The 21,307-nt window shown below is 35.5% G+C and overlaps 2 protein-coding genes and 1 long non-coding RNA gene across 8 annotated transcripts; 2 read left to right on the forward strand and 1 right to left on the reverse strand.

Moving 5' to 3' along the window:
* The first annotated feature begins 26 nt into the window (after positions 1 to 26).
* On the forward strand, positions 27 to 18,391 carry LOC120000186 (chromatin modification-related protein EAF1 B-like). 6 transcript variants are annotated; one of them, XR_005468581.1, is made up of 9 exons: positions 27 to 216; positions 826 to 980; positions 12,691 to 12,898; positions 13,430 to 13,688; positions 13,842 to 13,967; positions 16,824 to 17,015; positions 17,220 to 17,300; positions 17,623 to 17,680; positions 17,754 to 18,391. XR_005468581.1 is itself a non-coding variant. In XM_038848131.1 (9 exons), the coding sequence occupies exons 6-9, from the start codon at positions 16,983 to 16,985 to the stop codon at positions 17,876 to 17,878; spliced, it is 297 nt and encodes a 98-aa protein (XP_038704059.1). In that variant the 5' UTR covers positions 27 to 216; positions 826 to 980; positions 12,691 to 12,898; positions 13,430 to 13,688; positions 13,842 to 13,967; positions 16,577 to 16,982; the 3' UTR covers positions 17,879 to 18,391. The 6 variants fall into 6 exon arrangements, 1 of the variants encoding a protein (XP_038704059.1); XR_005468582.1 differs by having other exon boundaries at positions 13,430 to 13,546; positions 16,577 to 17,015; XR_005468583.1 differs by having other exon boundaries at positions 13,430 to 13,546.
* Positions 18,392 to 18,737: 346 nt separating this feature from the next.
* On the reverse strand, positions 18,738 to 20,425 carry LOC120000593. Its single transcript, XM_038848719.1, has 6 exons — positions 20,348 to 20,425; positions 19,818 to 19,826; positions 19,504 to 19,648; positions 19,289 to 19,386; positions 19,093 to 19,184; positions 18,738 to 18,972 (listed from the first exon to the last, which is right to left on the reverse strand). Exons 1-6 carry the CDS (start codon positions 20,423 to 20,425, stop codon positions 18,753 to 18,755), a joined length of 642 nt encoding a protein of 213 aa, XP_038704647.1. The 3' UTR covers positions 18,738 to 18,752.
* A 78-nt stretch (positions 20,426 to 20,503) lies between these two features.
* On the forward strand, positions 20,504 to 21,175 carry LOC120000190. Its single transcript, XR_005468586.1, has 2 exons — positions 20,504 to 20,611; positions 20,900 to 21,175. It is a non-coding gene; the product is annotated as an uncharacterized LOC120000190 (long non-coding RNA).
* The last annotated feature ends 132 nt before the right edge of the window (positions 21,176 to 21,307 follow it).

A 21,307-nucleotide genomic window follows, 5' to 3' on the forward strand; every position in this document is an offset into this window, starting at 1 on the left:
TATATGAGTGGGGGTTCAGCTTCCCCCGTTCTTCTCTGTGTCGTCTTCAATCTGAAACCCAAATCGGCTTCTGTAGCCATCGATTGACCTCCGTTGCTTTTGTTTCTTGCAGTCCAAGTCCATTGAATGTCAATTTCAGTGGCCTTAGTCATGAAGCAAGAGAAAGGTTGATGGTATCGTGCAATAGCAGCACCAGGCCTGGCAGTCCTAGTTCTGGTACATGTTTTTGATTTCTTCAACTTTTTGAAATTATATTGGTCTTGGTGAAACGTCTTACCGAGACATATGATTTATGTTTTGATTGTATGTTGATGTAATGAACATCTAAATTGTTTCGGGAAACAAATTTATGTGATGTTTTAGGTTATATCTGTCAATTTCTGTGGAAGTGATGGATTCTAGATACTTTTATGGAGATTTGTGTAACTTGTTTGATTAGGGAGAAATCATAATTTCCAAGTTGAAGAATTGATTAGTCGTTGCAATTAGCGATTACTTTAAATAGCTGTTTGATGAAAAAAAAATGCGAAAGTTATGGTTGTGATGATAAAATGCTGCTTCAAATCTTGTTCTCCCTATGGAAAATATATTATGATGGGAGAATAATGATTCTCTTCATGCCATTATGAACTCAATCATGGGGTGCCTATCGATTATCTTCATGCCATTATAAACATAATCTTGATTGCCTTGTCAATTATTGCATTTAGTTGCAGAAAACTTTCTTGCTTGGAGAAAAATAAGAAATTGTGATTCGTCTTTTGTTGATCCACATATTGTTAAGTTGTCTTTAGAATTTCATGAGAAAATGCTGCAAATTGGCAGGGGATAGTGACAGCATGGGTGTTCTGGATGCATTTTTCTTGGAAAAGGCTCTTGCAGAGACACTAATTGAACGCATTGAGTCCACTGTAGGGGGGTTCTTTAGTATTGTTGGCAGGTTGCAAGCTGAGCAACAAAAGCAAGTACAGGACTTCCAGGTATGACTCATATTACATTTTTTGCAAATATCAAGTAATCTACTTATGTCTACCCATATTTACCGCATAGTCTCTATTCAAATATTGCTAAATGTTTGTCAACGACTCCTAAGATTATTTGCTATAATGGTTTTTATTTTGTTTTGCGGTAGAGTACTCTTGATACTACCACATGCCACATGCATTGGTAGTGGGGAGTCTAGTTCTCATTTATATTTTCGTCTAACTATTTTTCCTTCATCTCAACCTTTTATGATGTTGGGGGCCCCGGGGCATCAAAACTAACTTCATCTGTAAACTTTTGTTGGGAAACTATATCATGGAAATAATCTCCTCAAGTAGTTCAAGGCTGCATTACAATATGTTCCTTGGAAAAGTTGTGCTTTTTGTTGAAATCAAAGTTTCTGACTACTTCACCATAAAAGACAAATTTTCCTACAAGTATCTGCAAGCTTCTATCTTATGCTTTTCATGATTGGATTTGTCAATTATGATAGGAACTTGCTAGTACTAATGCTCTATCGCTGGCATAACAATAAATTGTTAAAAGGCTATCGCATGTAGATTATGCTTCTATATGCCCCAATAGAAGTTTTCTTTTCAGCTCAACGACACATTTGAATATGTTGAACCTAAACCCTGACTGGTGTTCTAAGAGCATTTTTTATGATCTTATTCTACCAAATGGTCTTAATGCTTGAATATTGTAATATACTTACATGGTGTTGACATGGATCAAGGGTTATTCGAAGAAGGTGATTTATATGATGTGATACGATTGCAGATCCTTTTCTGGATATCCAGACAACTACATTATAGATATTTCTATGGTTGCACGTATTATGTGGAAGATACACAGTTGTTCTATCAACAACGTCCACATCAATTTCAAAACAGCGTCACTTACCCCATTCTTTAAAATTTGAAAACTTTGAAATTATTTATTTGCAGGAAGACGTGTTGGAAAGGGCTAAAAAAAGCTAAGGAAAGAGCAGCATGTGAGGCCATGGAGGTGCAGGGGCTCGTCTATAAATCAACTGATGGTGTAGTTCCAGGTTCCAGTCCAGATTCACCCCCAAGGACAACTCTCTCCCCATCCTCTGATGCTGCTGAGACAGGAGTTGATTCTCCTACCAATATAGGTTATCAAGCCCAAGGGCCTGTTTTAGAAGCATCAAATGATGTTTGAAAAATTAAGAATGACTGTATAGTTCCTTGTAGTCTTTGTGAGACATGTCTTGAGTTTTGTATTAGAGCAGAGCTCATCAGTTATGACACAATTACACGTGACATTTAGCAACAATAATCTTACTCCTCAATGGTTGATGGCTCCCTTGTGAATTTCCCGAGCCACTTATGGATTATAGATAGCGGGGGATTTTATGCCTTACCCACCCCGCTAAGTTCTATTCCTTTCAAGCTTAACAAAACTTTCTTCTTCGGTTATAGCGTTCCCAAAAGGAGTGCTTTTCCAATCTTTTGATGTTCCTATCACGATTGAAATCTCACTACTGAGTGGTTTGCTCCTCTTCAATTGTTTTTTGGGCTTAAGAATCATTGGTGACGGTCCATGAATAATAAATCATTGTGAGTATGTGCCTTAGAGCGAAAAATATGTTCAATCTGTTCAGCATTGAAATTATTGTGCCTATAAACATTGAAGTGGTGTTATTTGGGCTTAAGAATAATTGGTGACGGTCCATGAATAATAAATAATTGTGTGTCCGTGGATAGAAAAATACATGGATGGTTGATATATACATACATATATATATATATATATATATATAAATACCGTTGTTTCAACGTGTTTTTTATTGGAATCAAATCTTGAGCGTACATATACTTAACCTAATAAATTACCAACTGAGCCCGGATGACTGATATTAAGACATACAAATATTAAAAGAAAATTTAAAATAAGGAAAATGACCATATCATCTATCTATACTTATATATAAAGCAGATGCTCTAACAACCCCTGCTATTATTTCAACAACTGGATCTCTAAAATTCCCCATTTATGCCTGCGTGGACACTCCACTCTTTCTTATCCCTATTTCTCTCCATTCATGAATTCTTAAAAAAATAATAAATAAAAAAAAACAGACGCACGACGACCCTTCCCCTCCTGCTTTTAAACGCTTTTCTTCTCATTAATGCATCGGGATTGAACGACGATTCATATTGGGATTGACGACTCAGGCGCACAACGGTTCTCCAATCTGCCTCTGGATTTCCATGCTTTTAGACGCTTTTCTTCTCATTCATGCATCGGGATTGAACGACGGTTCATATCGGGATTGACGACTTAAGCGCATGACGATTCTCCTATCTGCCTTTGGATTTCCATTTTTAAATCATGGTAGGAGCAACGCCGAATTGAACGTTGTCGGGATCTGAGTTTCTCAATTCCGCTCTCGGACGACATAACCTGGTATGAACTTGCTTCATATAATTCTTTTTCCCCTTCATGATTTGATGTGGTTAAAAATCTTTTATTTAAAATCTGATTTAGATATATATTTAACTTATTTTTGATTTTTTTTCTTATATAAATTGTACTTATTTGTTGAAATTTCAGTTTGTTTTGTGATTAATAATTTCTGTGTTGGAGTGAAAAGTTTTTTTTGATGGCAATATGAACTTGCATCTCAGATTATTGATGGTCGGTAATGGCTAAGCACGAAATGCTTGGAACTCTCACAAAGCTAACACTCTCTGTCAGTTCTCCGTTTCAATTGATTTCTAAATTTGTAAGTTTTGGTTGTCTCTGGATAGTGAACCATCTTTAGCTACATAAATGTTCATGTGTTTTTTGTTTTGAAATTCCATCTTGCTTTGAGGAAGTAATTTTTTAACTTTTCATTAGTTTTCAAATTGTGGTGAAACTCCTACGAATTGGGAGTCAACACTCAAAAGGATGTTAGTATTTGTACTTCTTTCGTTAAAATTTTTGAAATTTCACACACCTGATTGTTTAGTTTGTTTCTTGCCTTTTCTGTATTGGGTTATCTGTAGATTGACACACTGAATCTGGCTGAACATGAGGGTGGTTTGTAAAGGTAGGTGGACTATTTGGAGTTGATTTTTTGGATTTTCATTGCTCATGTTCTTCTCGCTTTTGCGTTCCAAAAACTAAAGTAATAAGGTTTTTGTCTTGCCTACGCTCCATCTAGATTTCCATGGTGAACTTTAACATCACATTTGCAATACAAGACTTGATATCATTTTTAGATCTAATTTGGTTAATTTTTTGTAAGGGAATTTTACTTATTTGAAAGGGTTTTCTGATGGTAACAAAGCATGTGATCTTCTTTACCAGGAGAGACGTCTCTGGCAGATTGAGATCGAGTACGATGTGCAAAGTTAGCGAAAAGAGGGAAGTGTTTCTACTGCCCAAAGATTTTTAACAGGTATTATGTTGAAACCATACTCATACTGGCCTTGGGGGTTTCAGTTCAATTCTGAGAATGGGTTCAGATCCACTGTCTACTTTCCTTCACCCGACGAAGCTGTTGGCATTTTCTATTGATGCCTTTCTATTTGCTTTTGCCGACTATTCTGCTGATAGTGTTGATAATCACAATTTAACCAAAATTCTATCCTATGTAGTTACTCGGCTCACTCAAGTGATTGAATGGTCAAAGAGGTTCTGACTGCAGATCAATCCTCCTTCCGAACGGGTTCCCAGCGATTGCCTTTTGGGTTCTCAAGATGATACTCATGTTATTCGGGTAAGCACTATGTCTATATCACCTTATGATGTTCATGAAGATATATCTGGGAAAAATATATTCAAGATGTTATATGGAAGAAAAAGCTGTAAGAGCTAATGATCCCTCTACACTAAAATATTGGGGACTGTTAACCCATATCTATTTCCCTGAAATTATTCAATTGTCCACAAACATTCCACACCAGAACATGCACATTTTCTTTTAGGATTCTAATCCTCATCATATATTGCCAACATGTCTATATAGATTTTACTTATCTGATGACAGGTCTAACACCATTTAATGGAGCCTTTCTAGCTGATGCTCACTGGGGAAGATTTAGGACAACAGCTTTTGTAGTCTTATACATCTTAGTAAGTTTGATTCATTAGCAAATTTGTGAGGGAACATAATAATAATAATAATAATGTATGCCTTAAATATGTTGATTACCTTTCCACTAATGTCATGTGGTGTTGTTTTTGAGCAGATGTTTAGCTTCATTACATGATTACACCACGATCCTTCATTTTCAATATCTGTAAAGTATTTTTTTTAACAAGTGAATCAATTTAAATAAATGCACCTCTAAGTGTTGTGAATAAGATCATATCAGTTCTTCAAATGTCCGTCACTCTGTGTATGTAAAAGATTTACTTTCAATAGTAATCAACCTTCTTTTTTGTGGGTTAATGCTCTCAGGGAGTGTGCTGGTGGATGCAATAACCGTGAGAGAGTCAGAGGTCACAAATGAGGCCAAACTCATGCGCATTGCCACTCAAGGTTGCATCAACGGGTAATTTCGGTTATAAAACCTAATATCCCATGCTTGCTTTCCACGATTTAGAATTACTTTTACATGTTAATATGTGCTCAATGCATTATCAGTCAAAACATGAGATATGGTTTTCTCTTGGCTCCCTTTTTCTTCGGGGTGGAAGGGGTTCTGGCTGCAGATTAATCCTAGGTTCAATGTTTCTGCCAAAATCACCAAAACACATTACCGAAAGCCTAAACCTCGAGGATTTCCCCAGCCTCACTTCTGTTATCTTCAGAATGCCAAATGGGTTGACATAATTCGATCTCTAATTCTCTATGCTCAGTTGAAGACCAAAGGAGATTGAAGGCTTGCAGGTTGCTATAGCTACTGTCTTGACAATTTATTTCTCATGTAGGCACACTACGACTCTTCCCCTTCTGCTTTTAAATGCTTTTCTTCTCATTCTTGCATCGGGATTGAACGACGGTTCATATCTATTGACGCTTCTCCAAGAAAAGGTTCTATGATATCTCTCTTCATTCTTCCCTTTGAGGTAATTCTATTTTTAAATTTTGTTTTTCTTGGATTCAATGATTTCAGTTTTAAACAAATTAAGTCAAATTTCAATTTTAAATTTATAAGAAGCTCATAACAGAACAATTTGGTGTTTCAATTTCTTTTCAAGCTGAACATTTGAGCTTATAAAGTGTATTTTGAAAATATTATGTTTATTCTTGAAATTCATTCTACTTTTGGGATGTGTTTGATGTTCTTTGAGTAGATATTGAACAAAATAGCAGCTTGAGGCTATGGAAAATGAATGGCATGTTTCTGATATCAGGACTGGGGATATTGTGGACATTAAATTGGTGATTACTTTACTCTCTTTCTTAAATATACCTATCGAAGGAAATCATCTTGAGTTGGTTTGTTTGGTTGACTCACAGTTGTCTACGAAGGTATTGTTATGTCTAGACAAAATGCCGGCGTCCACAACACCATTTGGATTCGAAGAATTTTGCTGGCGAAATTGTCTTCCCTCTACAAATATTTCCCTCCCATCATTTCTAAGGCGTAGTAAATAAACTATCCTCATTGGATTGATCTGCTCAAGTTTTCTTTTTCTTTCAATTATGCATTCAATTCACTTTGTAGGACTATGCTTTGAGTATGGTCTCAAAACCTATTTGCTGAGCTAGACTGGCAAGGAATATTTACCAAGAAGCTCCATGGAGGTTATCCAAAAAAACAGTTGCATCTATTATTAGGAAATAAGTTGACCAAGCTGTATCTATTATTTAGGAAACAAGTTGCTTATGTAGGTGTTTTTTTTTTTCCATTCATTTGGAGATGCAAATTCTTTCTAATTATGAAGGTCGTGCTCCCTACCAATGACACTATTGTAAATAGACTTGAATTAGTATGATACAATTTTTTATAAATAATTATTGAAAATCGAATTGACAATCAAAATAATTATTTTTTGCATATCACAGTATCAGCATATAGAATTTAAGAAAAAAATTGGAAAAAAAATTAAATATAGAATATAACATTTAAAATTCTATCAAGGAAAATTACAAAAATAAAGGATTATACCCGCGCATCGCGCGGGATCCCGACTAATATATCTATCTATACTTCTATATAAAGCAGAGGCTCAATACAAGTGTTATATTATTTTGAAAAATAGATTGTTAAAACTCTCAATTTATGCCTACGTGTACACTCCATTCTTTCTTTATCCTTATGTGGACTCTCACGATTTCTCCAATAAAACTTGACCTAAGGCAATTAAAAAAAACAAAACGTAAACGATTTCTCCAATAAAAACTTTACCTAAGGCAATTCAAAAAAAACAAAACGTAAGAGCTCAGCTATTACCGTTTCGTGTTCCACCGACTGCCCCTCTGCTGTTCCCATTCTCCTACATCTGAGTTTGGTTGTTCATCCCCTCCGTGGTTCTCTTTCTTTTCCCCCTATTTTGAGCTGCCGTCACGTTCGTGTTTGCTGATTTGCGCTACACGACGACGGTGAAGGTTTGTTTACTTCCGAGTGTGTTGTTCATTTTCGTTTATCTACTCAGCTCTCAGCTAAGGTTCGTCTCTTCATTTCTTATTTGTTGTCTCAGTCTCTTCCGGTGATTTTCGAGTCGTGGTTGCGTGGAATTTGTTCTGTTTTTGTTTCTCATTGTCGAACTTCCAATTTCCCTTTGTCTTCGTCTATATGTTCGATTCCAATTTCCCTTTATCTTTGTTTCCTGTTCTTTTTGCCTTGCCTTAATTTTTTTCCCCGTTGATTCACTCCTCTTTGTTTGTTGTGTGCAGGTTCATTTGTTCCATGTAACAAATCAGGTTGCTCTTACAGTTAATGTGTGCTTCAATCTGTGGTTCACCGGGCTGTTACACTCCTGTTCTGTAGGTATAGATTTGGTGCCGCAATTTATTTGTACTTTCCTTTTATTTTGTTGTGTGGGTTGAGTTGTTAGGCTTCTGTTGTGTATTGTTTATCATCTTTTATATGCCTCTTTCTTCTCCGTGTTCGCTGATCACTACTCACTCCCTCCATCCAAATATTGAAATATTACTCCCTGTGGTCTATCTTCTTCTCCGTGTTAACTTTTGACTATTCACATATTTGAATCATCTTGCTCTCGCTGCTGAGTATTTAATTTAGTTTGGGGTTTAATTTTGGTTAAGCTAGCTAGCTTTTGTTAAGCTTAGCAAATGGAGAAAATTTCAGAGCTATCTAAAGCCTTTACTTAAAGGGATGGTGCCAAATGCAACTGTTGGTGCTTTTGTGTTTCAAAATTGAATCATTCTAGGGTATCTGGCCCCTACTTTTGTCAGAGTTTGTATACAGATTTGGTTTAAAGTTAATGTTCAATAATTTGTGCATTTGAATATAGTTTATGCCTGCTGGGATTGGATGAAAATATTGAGAGATGCTTGAAAAATAAGAATATGATGTCTTTCTTTAAATTCTGGTTTATGAAGTGTGGTGAAGTGGTTTGTTGAATGCATTTAAAGTCCTAAAACTCACTTTCATGGGAATTGGGATGTAGAGTTGCAAGTCTTCTCTGAAAGTGGCAGGAAGCTCAAGTCAAAGGTACTGCAATGGAGACTTGCAGTAGAATTTGAGCACTATATCAGGTACTATAATTCTATAAAGTATAAGTTAATAAAAAGATAACATAAAACCAATTATAGGAGAGAGTAGATTATATTAGGAAGCAAATAGAGATTAATTTTTCTTTCTTCAAAAATTTTAGCATGACATATTTTCATATCATAATTGTCACTTGAAACTTACCTTTGCTTTCATAAACGTAAGGTACAGATTGCAGCTCCCGTAAAAGATGCTACTAAAGTTGAATTTTTAGGCGCAGGTATGACTAATGTCAGAAGGACATGCATCATTCCCCTTACCTACTCTTCTTAATCATAATGTACTTGCACAATATGATTAAGAAGAGCCCTATTTGTTCTCACTGAGTAGTTAATTCACCAATTTGTGCATCATTGGCAGTATATACACAACCCTATTTGTTCTCTTCCTCTTCTTCGTCTTTCGTCTACTTCTATCTAGGGTCATAATACAGCTGTTTTATTTCTCCGGATTCCATGCTCTCTCAACTGGATTAATGTGATTCTTTACTCACCGCTCTCTAGGCAGGAGTTCTAGGATGCAATCAAGGGGAAAACAGAGATAATCGTGGATGGAGTTGGGAACGGAGTTATGGACAGGGCCGATGGCTCTGGTATGGACTTGAGAAGCAATGCAAGGAGTAAATGATTTATTATTTTCAAAAAATTCAATAATATTGTTGCTTTTGGAGGCTCGAATTTCAGACTTTGGACTAGCAAAACTGTGAGAACATGAAGAATCTCACATCGCAACCATTATTGCTGGGAAATTCGGTTATCTGGTTCCAGGTAATCCAAACTTATTTTCGACTTTGTTAAATTTGGTACCCACTTGCATATATGGCTTTGATAGTTATGTTTTGTTGTTCTATTGTATAAGGGTCATCTTGATGCCTTACATGTAAAAACTGTAGAGGCTGTCTTTTTGAAAAAGATAGAACAGTGTTGGAGTATTTGGTTGAATTTCTTCATAAATAGGCTAACTAGATTGGCAAAAACAATGTGTAAAATAAGCTCTTTTGAAAATCAGTTACTTTATTCTAGGCCTTCTATAGTGATCAAAAGTCAATATTGTATAAAGCAATTACTTTTATGCAATATTGGTTAAAATTACGATTGTTTCTCCTGACATTACTTTTTGCTCTGTTCGTCATGCAGAGTGAGCAAAATATTTCTTGTGGAACTTGCTTTATGTATAATTATGTTTCAAGTTATTAACAAAGCAAACATGTGATGAGAATGATTTTGAGTAGAAGGTTGGAGCTTGGCTATGAGAGATGGAGGCAGGTAAATTTGCTGCATAGAAATATAACAGAAGTTATGGAGAATTTGCAAATAAGGTATTGCATAGGAAATAATTTTAATTAATGTATATTAGAATCACAATTTTGTTAATTTTGTAACTTGGGTTTCTGTTGTTCTGTTTCGTTCTGGTGTGATTATGGTTTCTTAACAATAATTTTGTCAATAATGTGTCACTTTGTTTGATTGCATATTTATATTACTTGGATCATTAATGGAAGGTCATGGAGAAATTAATACCGTTTCTTTTTTTTTCTTTCTAGGATCTTACAAATAGGAGGAAAGTCTTATAAATATCCAAATTACTTTCCTTGAATGCCAAATAAGCACAGTAAGTGATTCAGTTTGAAGGTAAGTTTACTTTGTTGGGATTTAAAATTTGGGGGAATGACATGTTTTATGAAATAGGCATAAACTCTGGTCATGTTGGTGTTAACTGCTCCATTGTTATGGTGTTTCAGGACAATGCTCTTTAAGATCTGAAGATGGTATAGTGTTTCGATGGGTTTTGATTGATATTACATGGAAGTTTCTGCAGGGTTTGCTCTCATTATCATGTAATGAAGGTAATATACAATTATCTTCTCATTAAAATTTAATTTATACTCTTTATGTTGTGTTATTGATTCCTAATCAGCTATTTCGATCATTTGAGCTCGGTGATGCTCTCTCGATTCTTTGTTTTGTATTTCATATTCAAGCCTCACTCTCTAATTCGATTATCTTTTTCAAGTTTGGAGTTTTAGTTTTTGTGGGGTTGAAAGGTTTTCACTTTCATTTTATTTGATTTCTCTTGATGTGTCCCATGTCTAGAATTTTGGGTCCAAGTTGATTGTATGGAGTATGGAAGCTCTGGCAATATACGTGTATGTTACTTGAAAGGCTTTTACTTTCATTTTATTTGATTTCTCTTGGTGTATCCCATGTCTATAATTTTGGGTCCAACACTATTGAATTGGCGCCATCTTCTTCTTTGAAGTGACGCTATTTTTTTCGTTGTAGGAATTGGTGGAATAAGACCACAAGAGTAAAGTAGAAATGGAAAAATACATGGCTCTGGTCACGATCCTACAATCTCTTAATGGCACATTACGTGTAAGTAGATTTTTTTTATATTTGTAGAAATTAAGCCTAAATGTCTATTCATTCTTAATTTTGTAGGATCCTGCAAAGATCCTACAATCTCTTCATAACACATTACCTGTAAGTAGATTTTTTTTTTATTTTATATATTTGTAGAAATTAAGCCTAAATGTCTATTCATCCTTAATTTTGTCCTATTGTTTCATGTTTCTTTCTGTTTAGAAAAACAATAAACTTGGGTGAAGGAAATAGCTAGCTTGATCTACTATTTAAGCAGGTTGTTATGCTTGCGTAATAGGTATTATATGTATTTGGGTGAGGAAAACAATTAGCCATGACTGCTTACAATCTATTGCTTCTGTATTAGTGCAATATTGACTCACTTTTGCTCCCTTTTTGATCTGCTTTGGTATTTTTTTTTATTTCAGGTTTCTTTCATTTACTTCTTTTCTGCCTGTAATGCAATTGAAGTGGAAAACAATTATCAAATGAGAAAGCAGTTGGTAATAACCTCAATGAAGAAAAATGCAGGGGAATTGGGTCTGATGGAGAAGTTTTTCACATTCTTGAGAGAATTAGATGTTCCTTTGGAGCAGAATCAACAGCTCAAACACCATGTCATGACAGTATTTGTTATGGTGAGTTTTCTACTCAGTTGCACAAAAACTGAGGATCACAAACCCCATATGTGATTAATTGAAGGTATTGTATTTGTTTTCGTTGACACAAAACTACATTTCGTTTCACTGTACTTATCTTATTGACAATGACCCACGAGGCTACACACATTGAGAGATTTTTCTTCCTATTCTAAGCAAGCAATATTGGAACTCTTTTATAATACACAAAGATAATGACGATGATGATGACGATGATGATTCCTTGACGGATTTTTCTTCCTGTCATTGCACGTTATATATATACACTTTTGCATCCATACAATTTCTTGCTCCACATTTTAGTAGTTCATATTGAACGTACTTAATTCAACGGGGACCAAAGGCTGAGAATTTTGAGATACATGTCAACTAAATATGCTGCAATGACTATTGGATGGCTGTGTCCAAGCTCGAGCTGGCCATATCATTCAAACATCAGCTAAATAGGAATAAACGACTACGAAAATATCATAAATAATCATACCCGCGGCAACGCGCGGGCATAACACTAGTAAAATTTAAGTACGAAATTTTGAAAAAATACAATGATGACATGGCGCAAATTGAGGTTGTTGTACTCTGTAGAGGGCCATGTGAGCTAGCCATTTCCATCAAATTTGTTGAGTTTTTATCCCGACGAGTGAGGCAGATTGAACCGTTGCGGCCGAATAAACCAGGTGCACACATATCCAATCCTCATCGTACTCAACCACATTCTCAAAACCCTAACCTCCTAATCTTCATGTTTGCTTCTTCACCTTCTCTGCAATGTATGTATCGTGCTGCTTTCTCCTTCATCCCGTGGCGTCTTTAGTGCCGCTCACACTTCTTACTTTTGAGTTCAATGTTTTATTCAAATAAGTTGCTGTAATTTTAACTGTTTTGTGGAGTTTATGTTTCGATTACTGACCTGATTTGAAATTGATAATTACGTTTTTTTGTGAGTAGTCAATCATTAGTTGTTCTATGCATTTGTTCTGTAGTTTTCGAAAAAAGTGTGTAGTCGTTTATAATTTAACCTTGAGCTCGTGTTTGGTGCAGAAGTAGAACTGAATATGTGGCTGGATGCGTTTCTTCTCTTTCCTAATGTATATGGAGACTAAAAATTTAAACTAATTGAAGGGCAAGAAATTGCAGCGATGACAGAATGTATAGCTCCACAGTCATGTTTCAAGCCCTGTATGTGGAGAATTTGTGCCAAAAAGAGAGGCTATGAACTGCCAAATTTACATTTTAAGACAGCTCAAAGGTCCAATTATGTTTCCTTCTTGGCTTGTTTAAAAGTCTCTAGTGATGTAGGATGTAATGGATTTTGTGATGTTGTGTTGATTTGGAACTAGAAGGAAACTGACTAATTTTAACTATGAATCTGGATTTCACTCATGAACATTTTTGTATATATTTGTTCCCATAGAAAGCTATTTAAGAGGTTTATAACTATGGTAGGCTTTTACTCTTCACCGTATTTGTATGGAAGTTGCCAAATTCACTGAAAGAAGAAAAAGAAAAGAACAGATGATGAAATTTGATTTTTTCAATCACTCTTGAATGAATTTTGAAAATGAAACTTACGTATATTTGTGATTCTGTTGAGAACTTTTCATATCTCTGGTTCAAACTTGTTCAGAACTTTGATGATTGATGAAATTACGTTCACCACAATAGTATGTCGCCACTGACAAGAGTTTCACTTCAGTGATGGTGAGACATCATATGAACATTGAAAATTAGGTATCAGCATGATGATTCTATCTCATTTCTACTTTGTATAACGTTGTAGGAAGTTTTCCCATGGAAGCTGTATGGTAGTCTGGCTCTCAACATGCAAAGGATACAACCTCAGTTCTGCAGTTGTGTCATTGTCTGTAACTCCCTTTTGGAGGGAGACTTCTTTGAGGTACTTGGGGTCTCTGTTGAACGCTGATGGTACTGCTTCCTCTGATTGGCTACCCTTTGGTGATCAGTTTCTTATGATGACTAGTATATTTCTTACGTATATGGCTGGAGCAATTCCTGGCCGGCTTTCTTTCCTCCTTAAAGTATCGGCTCAGTTATTATTATACTGTGTATTTTCTGGCAATATTTGTTAAATTAATCTCGTAATCTATTGATGACCTATGAATTCCAGATAATTAAAAGGTTTCTTGAACTTTTGCATATGGGTTTTTAGAGTTTTTAATATTGTTTTACAGGTGAATCAGTTTCTAGGTGATTCCGAAAATGTTAACATGGATGAATGGTTGATAATTTTTCCCGAAATTATTAGAAAAGTTGGCTGGAAAAAGGAGCTTTGCCTAGAAAACAACCACCTAAACAAGGTAAATTGAAGAGCTAATCATATTGCTGTATAACTTCCTTACTAGCATGTTTTGGTAAATACACACTTTCTGTTTTCTTCTTTTCGGGCTCTGACTTTTCTGATGATTGAGAAGTTAAAAGGAGATGATACTGTTTTACAAAACATCATAAAGTCAGGCAAAGAAGTACTTTTTGCTGAATTGTTGTAGTTTCTTAGATTTGGTTCTCTCAGGTAGTTTTAAAGTATTGTTGGAACTTCCAGTGGTCGTGTTTCTTCTAAATACAAGAGTTGAGATTGTCTTCATGTTGTTGAAGTAAACATGCATCAGGACTAATGTTGGCACTCTTTGATGATTATAGTTAAGCTAAGTAGTATTCAGATGTTCTCATTAATGCAATACTCCCACAAAGCAAAAGGCAAGGGGTAGTTAGCCACCTATTTCTCACAACCTATATTTGGCAATTCGTGCCCTTCAAACTCCTCCTTTTTCTCTAATAATCCAACGGTTCATCAAAGGGATTGAATCCATAACTCCTTTCAATTTCTTTCTTTAAAATGCTGCTAAATTCCATTATTCCAAACTTTTCTGTCATTCTCCATCAAATAGGATACCACCATAGATTTGCCCAAAATTTTAGCTCCATCTTCTGAAGGCCTCATGGTCATCCACGACCACGAGGTATGGTTTACCAATTTCCCTACCCCCTGTTAAAGGGAGCATTTATTTACTAATATGTAACCACTTCTTTGGAGGTTGTCAATTGAATAAATCTTTTCAGCATAGTCTCCCTTGCAAATGTTCATGAGAATAAATTGCTATGAGAACATTAGAGTTAATTGTAATAATTGCTATGATTTTTGTCTTTGAATTAATAAATATTTTGTATTAAAGATCATAAAATCAAACCAATAGAAATTACCAACTCAGAGAATTTAATGGGAGACCCTTTCATGCATTTCTTTCGGGACGTACTACTTTTAAGAATTGATCCTTACAGATGGGGCTGGTCTATCAAACATGGCCGTTTGGTTTTCAAAATGAGTGAGGATGTGTATGGATTAATGATCCAATTAATGGATTAAATTATATGGTAGCCGTTAATCAATTGAGTGTGAAGTAAGACAAATTCAACTTTTATGAATAAGATCAATTGATAAATTAAAATAGGAATTAAAGCGTTAACCTTTTACGTGTGTACAACACCCAAAATGTTTTTGTTTTAATTCATTTTTTAAAAACAATAATTAATACATGTTATTTCTTCTAATTAAAAACACACACTTTTATAGTTTATAAAAGGTAACAGAATTAATTAATCACATTAAATTGCACCAAAATCATTCTTTTATTCAGTAATCATACTATGTATATGATGATATGATATGATACGATCCATCAAAGGGTATAATAATAAAATTGAGGGGTGTATTCATAAAAACATATCTATTTTATATTGATATTGTGATGTAATTAACATCACTTATGGTCTATATATTTTTTGTAATGCTCGATTTTATATTTAAATTGACATTGTCAATTTATAATACAACACATCTAGCAAGCTTCACTCTGGAAAGGCAAGTGCTTTGCTTAAAGAATCCTCCCAATAAATACAATGCATTTTTATTTGCTTATATATGCATGATGATTATATGGAATATTTCATAAGTTCGTAGTACTTCTGATGGATTTGACAATAAGTATAATTTTACCTGGTGAGATGATTTTGTATTAGACTGTTGTTGTCATTTGCACGTTCAGTAAAAGTGAGATGCCAAAGACAAGTTATTAAAACTTCATACCATGGGCTTTTGGTTGCAATGACAGTTTGTATGGACCATGATGTATATCTCATGGCTGCCACTACCGAATATTGTGCTTCTTTAGCTATTCCATTTCCAGATGTAAGTCTTGCGCATTATTTAAATGATGCTTAAAGAATTTCCGCATGTTTAAACCGTGTTAGCTTGAACCTAATTTCAATTGAACTAATTGCTTTGAGATCTATGAACTAATTGCTTTGACAACCATGTATCAATTATATTTTTGTGTATCTGAGTCACATACTTGGACCTTAGTGCCCTATTATTCTTCCATTCATGTAGTTGTTTGTCCTTGGGTCTATAAGATGTTGGAGCCTTCCGATGGTTCGTGTGGAATGAAATATGACATTATATATGGCACGACAATGTTAATTTTTTTTCCCCTTCGTATTGTGATTGAAAAAATGTTACTGGGGATGAAACTTCCGCGTACAAGAGTAGAGAACATGATAAGGTGCTTACTTTACATTTTGACCTTTTTCTGGTTATCCATTTTTGGTAAAATTGATGATTAATCTTTCTTTCGCTCTCTGTCTCTCCTCCTAATCTTAAAGTTCTAATATTTATCTGAAGTTGATTTATCGCTTTTGTTCTTTTTTCATTTCTCTTCTTCGATAGTTGAGATATTTTTCCATGTTCCCATTTTTCGATCTCTTTTCTCTGGGTTCAACAGCTACTATTTTGACTGACTTGCTGGTTAGTCTACCATTTGATGAGTAGGCGTTGAAGTAATTGTTCTGATAAAGCAGAGAATACAATGAGCTTTACTTGTGTGGTTATTCGAATGTGGATTTGTGTTTGTAGTTTACAGGCATGGATGAAGGTTTCATCATTCTTTTAGCTCAAAGGGGAGCACTCTATTAGATTACAAAAGAAGTTGTTGACAAAGAGCGGTTGATGCCAGGAGTCTGCTACAATATTTCTTTTTCTTTTTATCTTACAGAATGGGCTGAGACTCTTTATATTCCCGGGGATATCACCTGTACTAATACAAATACAGACTTTTAGGCACCCCAAACTTATTTCTGACATATATGGTGGTTATGAACAGGAGGCAGGGAAAGCGTCAGAGGTATGACGTTCTGGAGAAAATATTGCGTTTCCAGTTCAGGCATCTGCAGTAAGATTTTTGAAATATATCAGCTCTCCTGTGCCTTCTTTCCAAGCCGAAGCACCAGCAACTCCTGACAGGATATCGGATTTAGGCACTATGGATATGTCATGGGATGACCATCTCACGGAAGTATGTTTATACTTTAATTATGTTGATTGTTAACGCATAGATGTTCACCAGTGCTATTTCCTTCTCATGGGGAAGAATGTACCCACTTGCCGGGTGTCATAATATCTAGTGTAATTTTCGCCTGTTCATTGATTTCGGCATACTAGGAATTTGATTTTGCAATCACTTCTATAATTTTATTTACACCAGCTTTTTATTTGCCAGGAAAGCCTCTTCTATGCAGTTCCATCTGGTGCTATGGAAGCTTATAGAAAATCTATTGTTTCTCATGTGATGCAGTGTGAGGTAAATATGTGCCCCTCCTTTTTTTTTTCCTTTTTTGTTTTCATATGCCTTGCCAATAAAACATTATTAGAAGCAAATTATGAAACATGTTGGAAATGATGTTGATAATCCTACGAATCTACTCCTCTATTTGTGGAATTATGCTCTCTCTATTTGTGGAACTATGCTCTTTCAAAGTTGAAAAAGAAAATGCCACCAAACTTCTTTCTCATTTAAGCGGCTAATTTTGTTGACATTAATTTTCACGAAGGTCGATTGCGGAACTTAATAATCTGTATACTTTTTATGTCTTTTTCCCTTATTTATTGAATGCATTGTTCAGAAAACTGGCAATAGCTTGCAAGAGGAAGTTGAGACATCTATGTATCATGCTGTAGCTGGTAATACCAATCTATATTTGATTAGTGAGTTGTTTGTTGATCTTTTTATTTACGGGTTCCTGTTCAAATTCAGAATTTGGATATTATGAGAGTGCATATGATGAGGATGAAGGAGAGACAAAAGTGCATATTATTTGCCTGGACCTCTTGAAAGTAGCAAGGCATCAAAATCTGCTCAAAAGAAATGAAATAGCATAATGAAGTCATATAATGCACGATCATATGAGGCTGGAGCTGATTTGCCGTATGGACGCAGCACTGTTGGATATCAACAACCTATGTTGTTGGGCAAAAGGCCGGCACATAGTCTGAACGTTGGTTCAATCCCAACAAAGCGCATGCGTACTGCTTCCAGACAGAGGGTTATAAGTCCTTTTGGTGTTGGGCTACTGGGGTTCTGCAGGCTACGACGAAGACAGATGCTTCAAGTGGGGATACTAGTTCTTATCAGGATGACCAGATCACTATGCATGGTGGATCCCATATCCAGAGAAGTCTGGAAGTTGAGTCTGTTGGGAATTTTGAAAAGCAAGTGCCGTATGGCTATGCAGAGACATCAACGAAACTTAAAAAGAAGAAAAAGACAAAGAACCCGGTACAAATGAATTCTTATATGTTCATGTTGGGCATTGAATACTGACTAGAATATGTTCTTATATAGTAATGAATTCTTATAAGTTCTTATATAGTAATGAATTTAATTACTGACTAGAATGGCTAGAGTCTCCAACCTTGTGAAGTTTTAGCAATGAACAGTATAGTATCAGTTTCAGCTTTCACATTTTGCTTGAATCTAACTATATAGTCAATTGGATCAACATTCATAGATTTTGGTCAAATTTTAATGTGAACTGCCAATAGTATACCAGGTTTTATCCAGGTTTGAATAGATTTTCCCTATAAAATTGTATATGTTGAAAAATCTGCCATCTAAAGAGAGAATTGTCCAATAGTACTCAATTGAGAGAATGATGGAGATTGGTATGAATTCATTTCTTAGATGACTGGCAATAGCAACTGGAACTGGTTTTGTTGGGCAGCTATTGCAGACATCCACAGAACCAAAAGGGGTTTATTGGTATTGATCAGAGGATCGCAATATGCACAATATGCTGGTTCTACCCTTTCTGGATCCTTCAGCAACAGATATGAGTAAAGCAAGATTATGATTACGGCTTATACCTCTGGAGTAATGGTGGAGTGCAGAGAGTATCATGTAATTCATGTTCATCCAAATTGGGCCTCTCCAGTACGGTGGGTCGTGTTCTGTATTGCGTTTCATGTATAAAGTACTGCAGTGAACAAAGATGGTCTTGCTTAATTAAAGTTTATTCAATATGATTAACATGATCTCCAAGTATCTTAGCAAACTTTGAAAAATAAGAGATGGGTATAAACAGATTCAGAATCACCTTGTTTTGGCTAGAGAACGTAGGCCATAATCAGTCCACAGGATGCTTCTATTGGACATGAGGTCAAGCTGCTTTTCCAGAATCCATGATTCCTAAATGTATCAGTGAGAGAGATCCATGATAAGGCAAGAAAGAAAGAAACATACCAAACCATGCATGTATATGTTGGCACAATTAGAAGCGCCACGCAACTTACAGAAGGGATGATCCTCCCAATAAATGGGAAAAGGCTGACATAACCGACATGTGGAACCAACCTCAATTCTGGCATTTTTAAGACTTCCCGAATTAGCTCTCGAGGACATCAGTGCATACTTATCTGGCACCAATAAAAACTAAACCTTAATCCAAATATCCATTTATCTGGCTCCAACACAAAATAACCTTAAACCCCAGCTCCACTCTAACAACTTCCGTCATCTAAAGTATAAGAGTTCATGGTTCCCAAAATATTATGTTCAGGTCTCAAAGCGTAACTAAGCCATTCAACCAAGAACCACAGATTAACAAGGTAACCAACTGAGCAGCTGGAGAGAAGTGCACATGCATTGTATCGCTAAACATGTAGCATTGGTTGATATATCATGCAACGAATTGTATGCTTCTTTAGAAAATCTAGTATCATGCAACGAATGCAGTATGTCCTATTACTTTGCCTCTGTTAAAGTTTACCTTGTGGAAAATCAATGTGCTATTGCAATCACATCGTAGAGTTTATATCTCACATTCAGTAACTGAAGTGTTAATCAGCAAATTAGTCAAGAATTACACTGAGAAGGGGGAACTTTTAAAGAAAACAATAGCACTATTTTGAAGGATTCCTTTTCCATAATATGATAATTCACACTATGATAACACACATGGTAATGTGGAGATGAAAGAAAATCCATACTAGTTATACTACCACAGCTAAAGGGGCATTTGACTGATAAGATTCTATAAAAGAATGTGCGGGAGACATTATACAACAAGAAAACAAGACTCGTCCAACTTTTGATCTGCTTCATCATTACATTCATCATCCCAAGATATCACTCCATATTGCTACGAGCATGGTTCAGATTATTTCTAATATATAAGATCATCAAGGTGCCTATTAGATATATTATCTTATAATCTGTATTTACTGTGTATACTTGCAAGTATACACAGTAAATACAGATTATAAGATAATATATCTAATAGTGCCTATGCGAGAGATATCTATGGGCATCAACATGTACAAACGCCAATTTGATAGATAAACAACAAATACCTTGTCAGCCAAATTAAAGCACTCTTCAAATTTTCTGTCAAATTCCCTCTGCTTCTCCTTAAGTTGATTCGTTAGCATTACACCTAAAAATTAAAATCATGTACGGCATTTATTGATTATTTTCAGTGCTGTTTTTGTTATGTTAATCATTTATTGCTAATTTGCTATGCTTAATAGGGTATTGAGGCTTCAGAAGGGTCACAAATACTGTTTGTTGGGCCGGCTGTCGTCTGAGGTCGGATGGAACCACTATGCACCATCAGGGTGAGTTTTGCCTTTAGTTTCTTATTGTTGTGGTGTACATTTGTACAATACTTTACTAGTGTGGAAGAAGCGTTTTGTTCCCAAGCTCCTTTGAAATCATTGTAGCCCATGAATGTTGGTTTGTGAATGAAATACATGGGCTCTATTTAGTAATAGTTTTAGTTTTAGTGTTTTTTTTTTAAACTTTCCCTGCTTCTTTAGGAGAAGTATGAGACAATACTCTATGTAAAATTTTTCTTCCTGAGTGAGAATTGGTACTTTTGTGACTGATGATTCTGTTGGCAACAGGAGTTGGAGTACAAGAGAAAGGAGAGGGCGAAGGTTGCATATGACAGGAAGAAGCAGCTGAACAAACTTAGGGTGAAGGCTGAGAAGGCTGCAGAGGAGAAGCTTGGTTCCCAGCTGGAGATACTTGCCCCTGTCAAGTATTGAAGTCTTTAGCTTTTCTAGCTAGTCTCTTACAATTTTGTTGTGGATTTGGCCATAATGAATTCTTTTAAGTTAATTTCTTTTGGAAACTTTGAATCTGAGTATCTGCTGAGACATAAGAGCTTTTGTTTTACATTTCGGGGTAGTGTGATTTTGTTTTATTGCTTTTGTTTAATGATGTGCTCACTTCGTAGTCATTCTGTGTCTCCATGAGGTTTTGGCTAGTTGACCCTTTTCTGTGAATTGAGAAGACCTGCCAAGGCTTTG

The sequence above is a fragment of the Tripterygium wilfordii genome, chromosome 6 (genome assembly GCF_013401445.1).
Source record: "Tripterygium wilfordii isolate XIE 37 chromosome 6, ASM1340144v1, whole genome shotgun sequence".
Taxonomy (NCBI): Eukaryota; Viridiplantae; Streptophyta; class Magnoliopsida; order Celastrales; family Celastraceae; genus Tripterygium; species Tripterygium wilfordii.

Bases quoted from the DNA above. Each gene is read 5' to 3' on its own strand.
- LOC120000186 (XM_038848131.1), top strand. From the start codon at position 16,983: ATGGATATGTCATGGGATGACCATCTCACGGAA. The intron at 17,016-17,219 runs GTATGTTTATAC...TTTATTTGCCAG, and splicing joins GGGATGACCATCTCACGGAA to GAAAGCCTCTTCTATGCAGT. The intron at 17,681-17,753 runs GTAATACCAATC...GTTCAAATTCAG, and splicing joins TATGTATCATGCTGTAGCTG to AATTTGGATATTATGAGAGT.
- LOC120000593 (XM_038848719.1), bottom strand. From the start codon at position 20,425: ATGCTAACGAATCAACTTAAGGAGAAGCAGAGGGAATTTGACAGAAAA. The intron at 19,387-19,503 runs GTTGTTAGAGTG...GATGTCCTCGAG, and splicing joins TTATACTTTAGATGACGGAA to AGCTAATTCGGGAAGTCTTA. The intron at 18,973-19,092 runs GTGATTCTGAAT...TGTTCACTGCAG, and splicing joins CGTTCTCTAGCCAAAACAAG to TACTTTATACATGAAACGCA.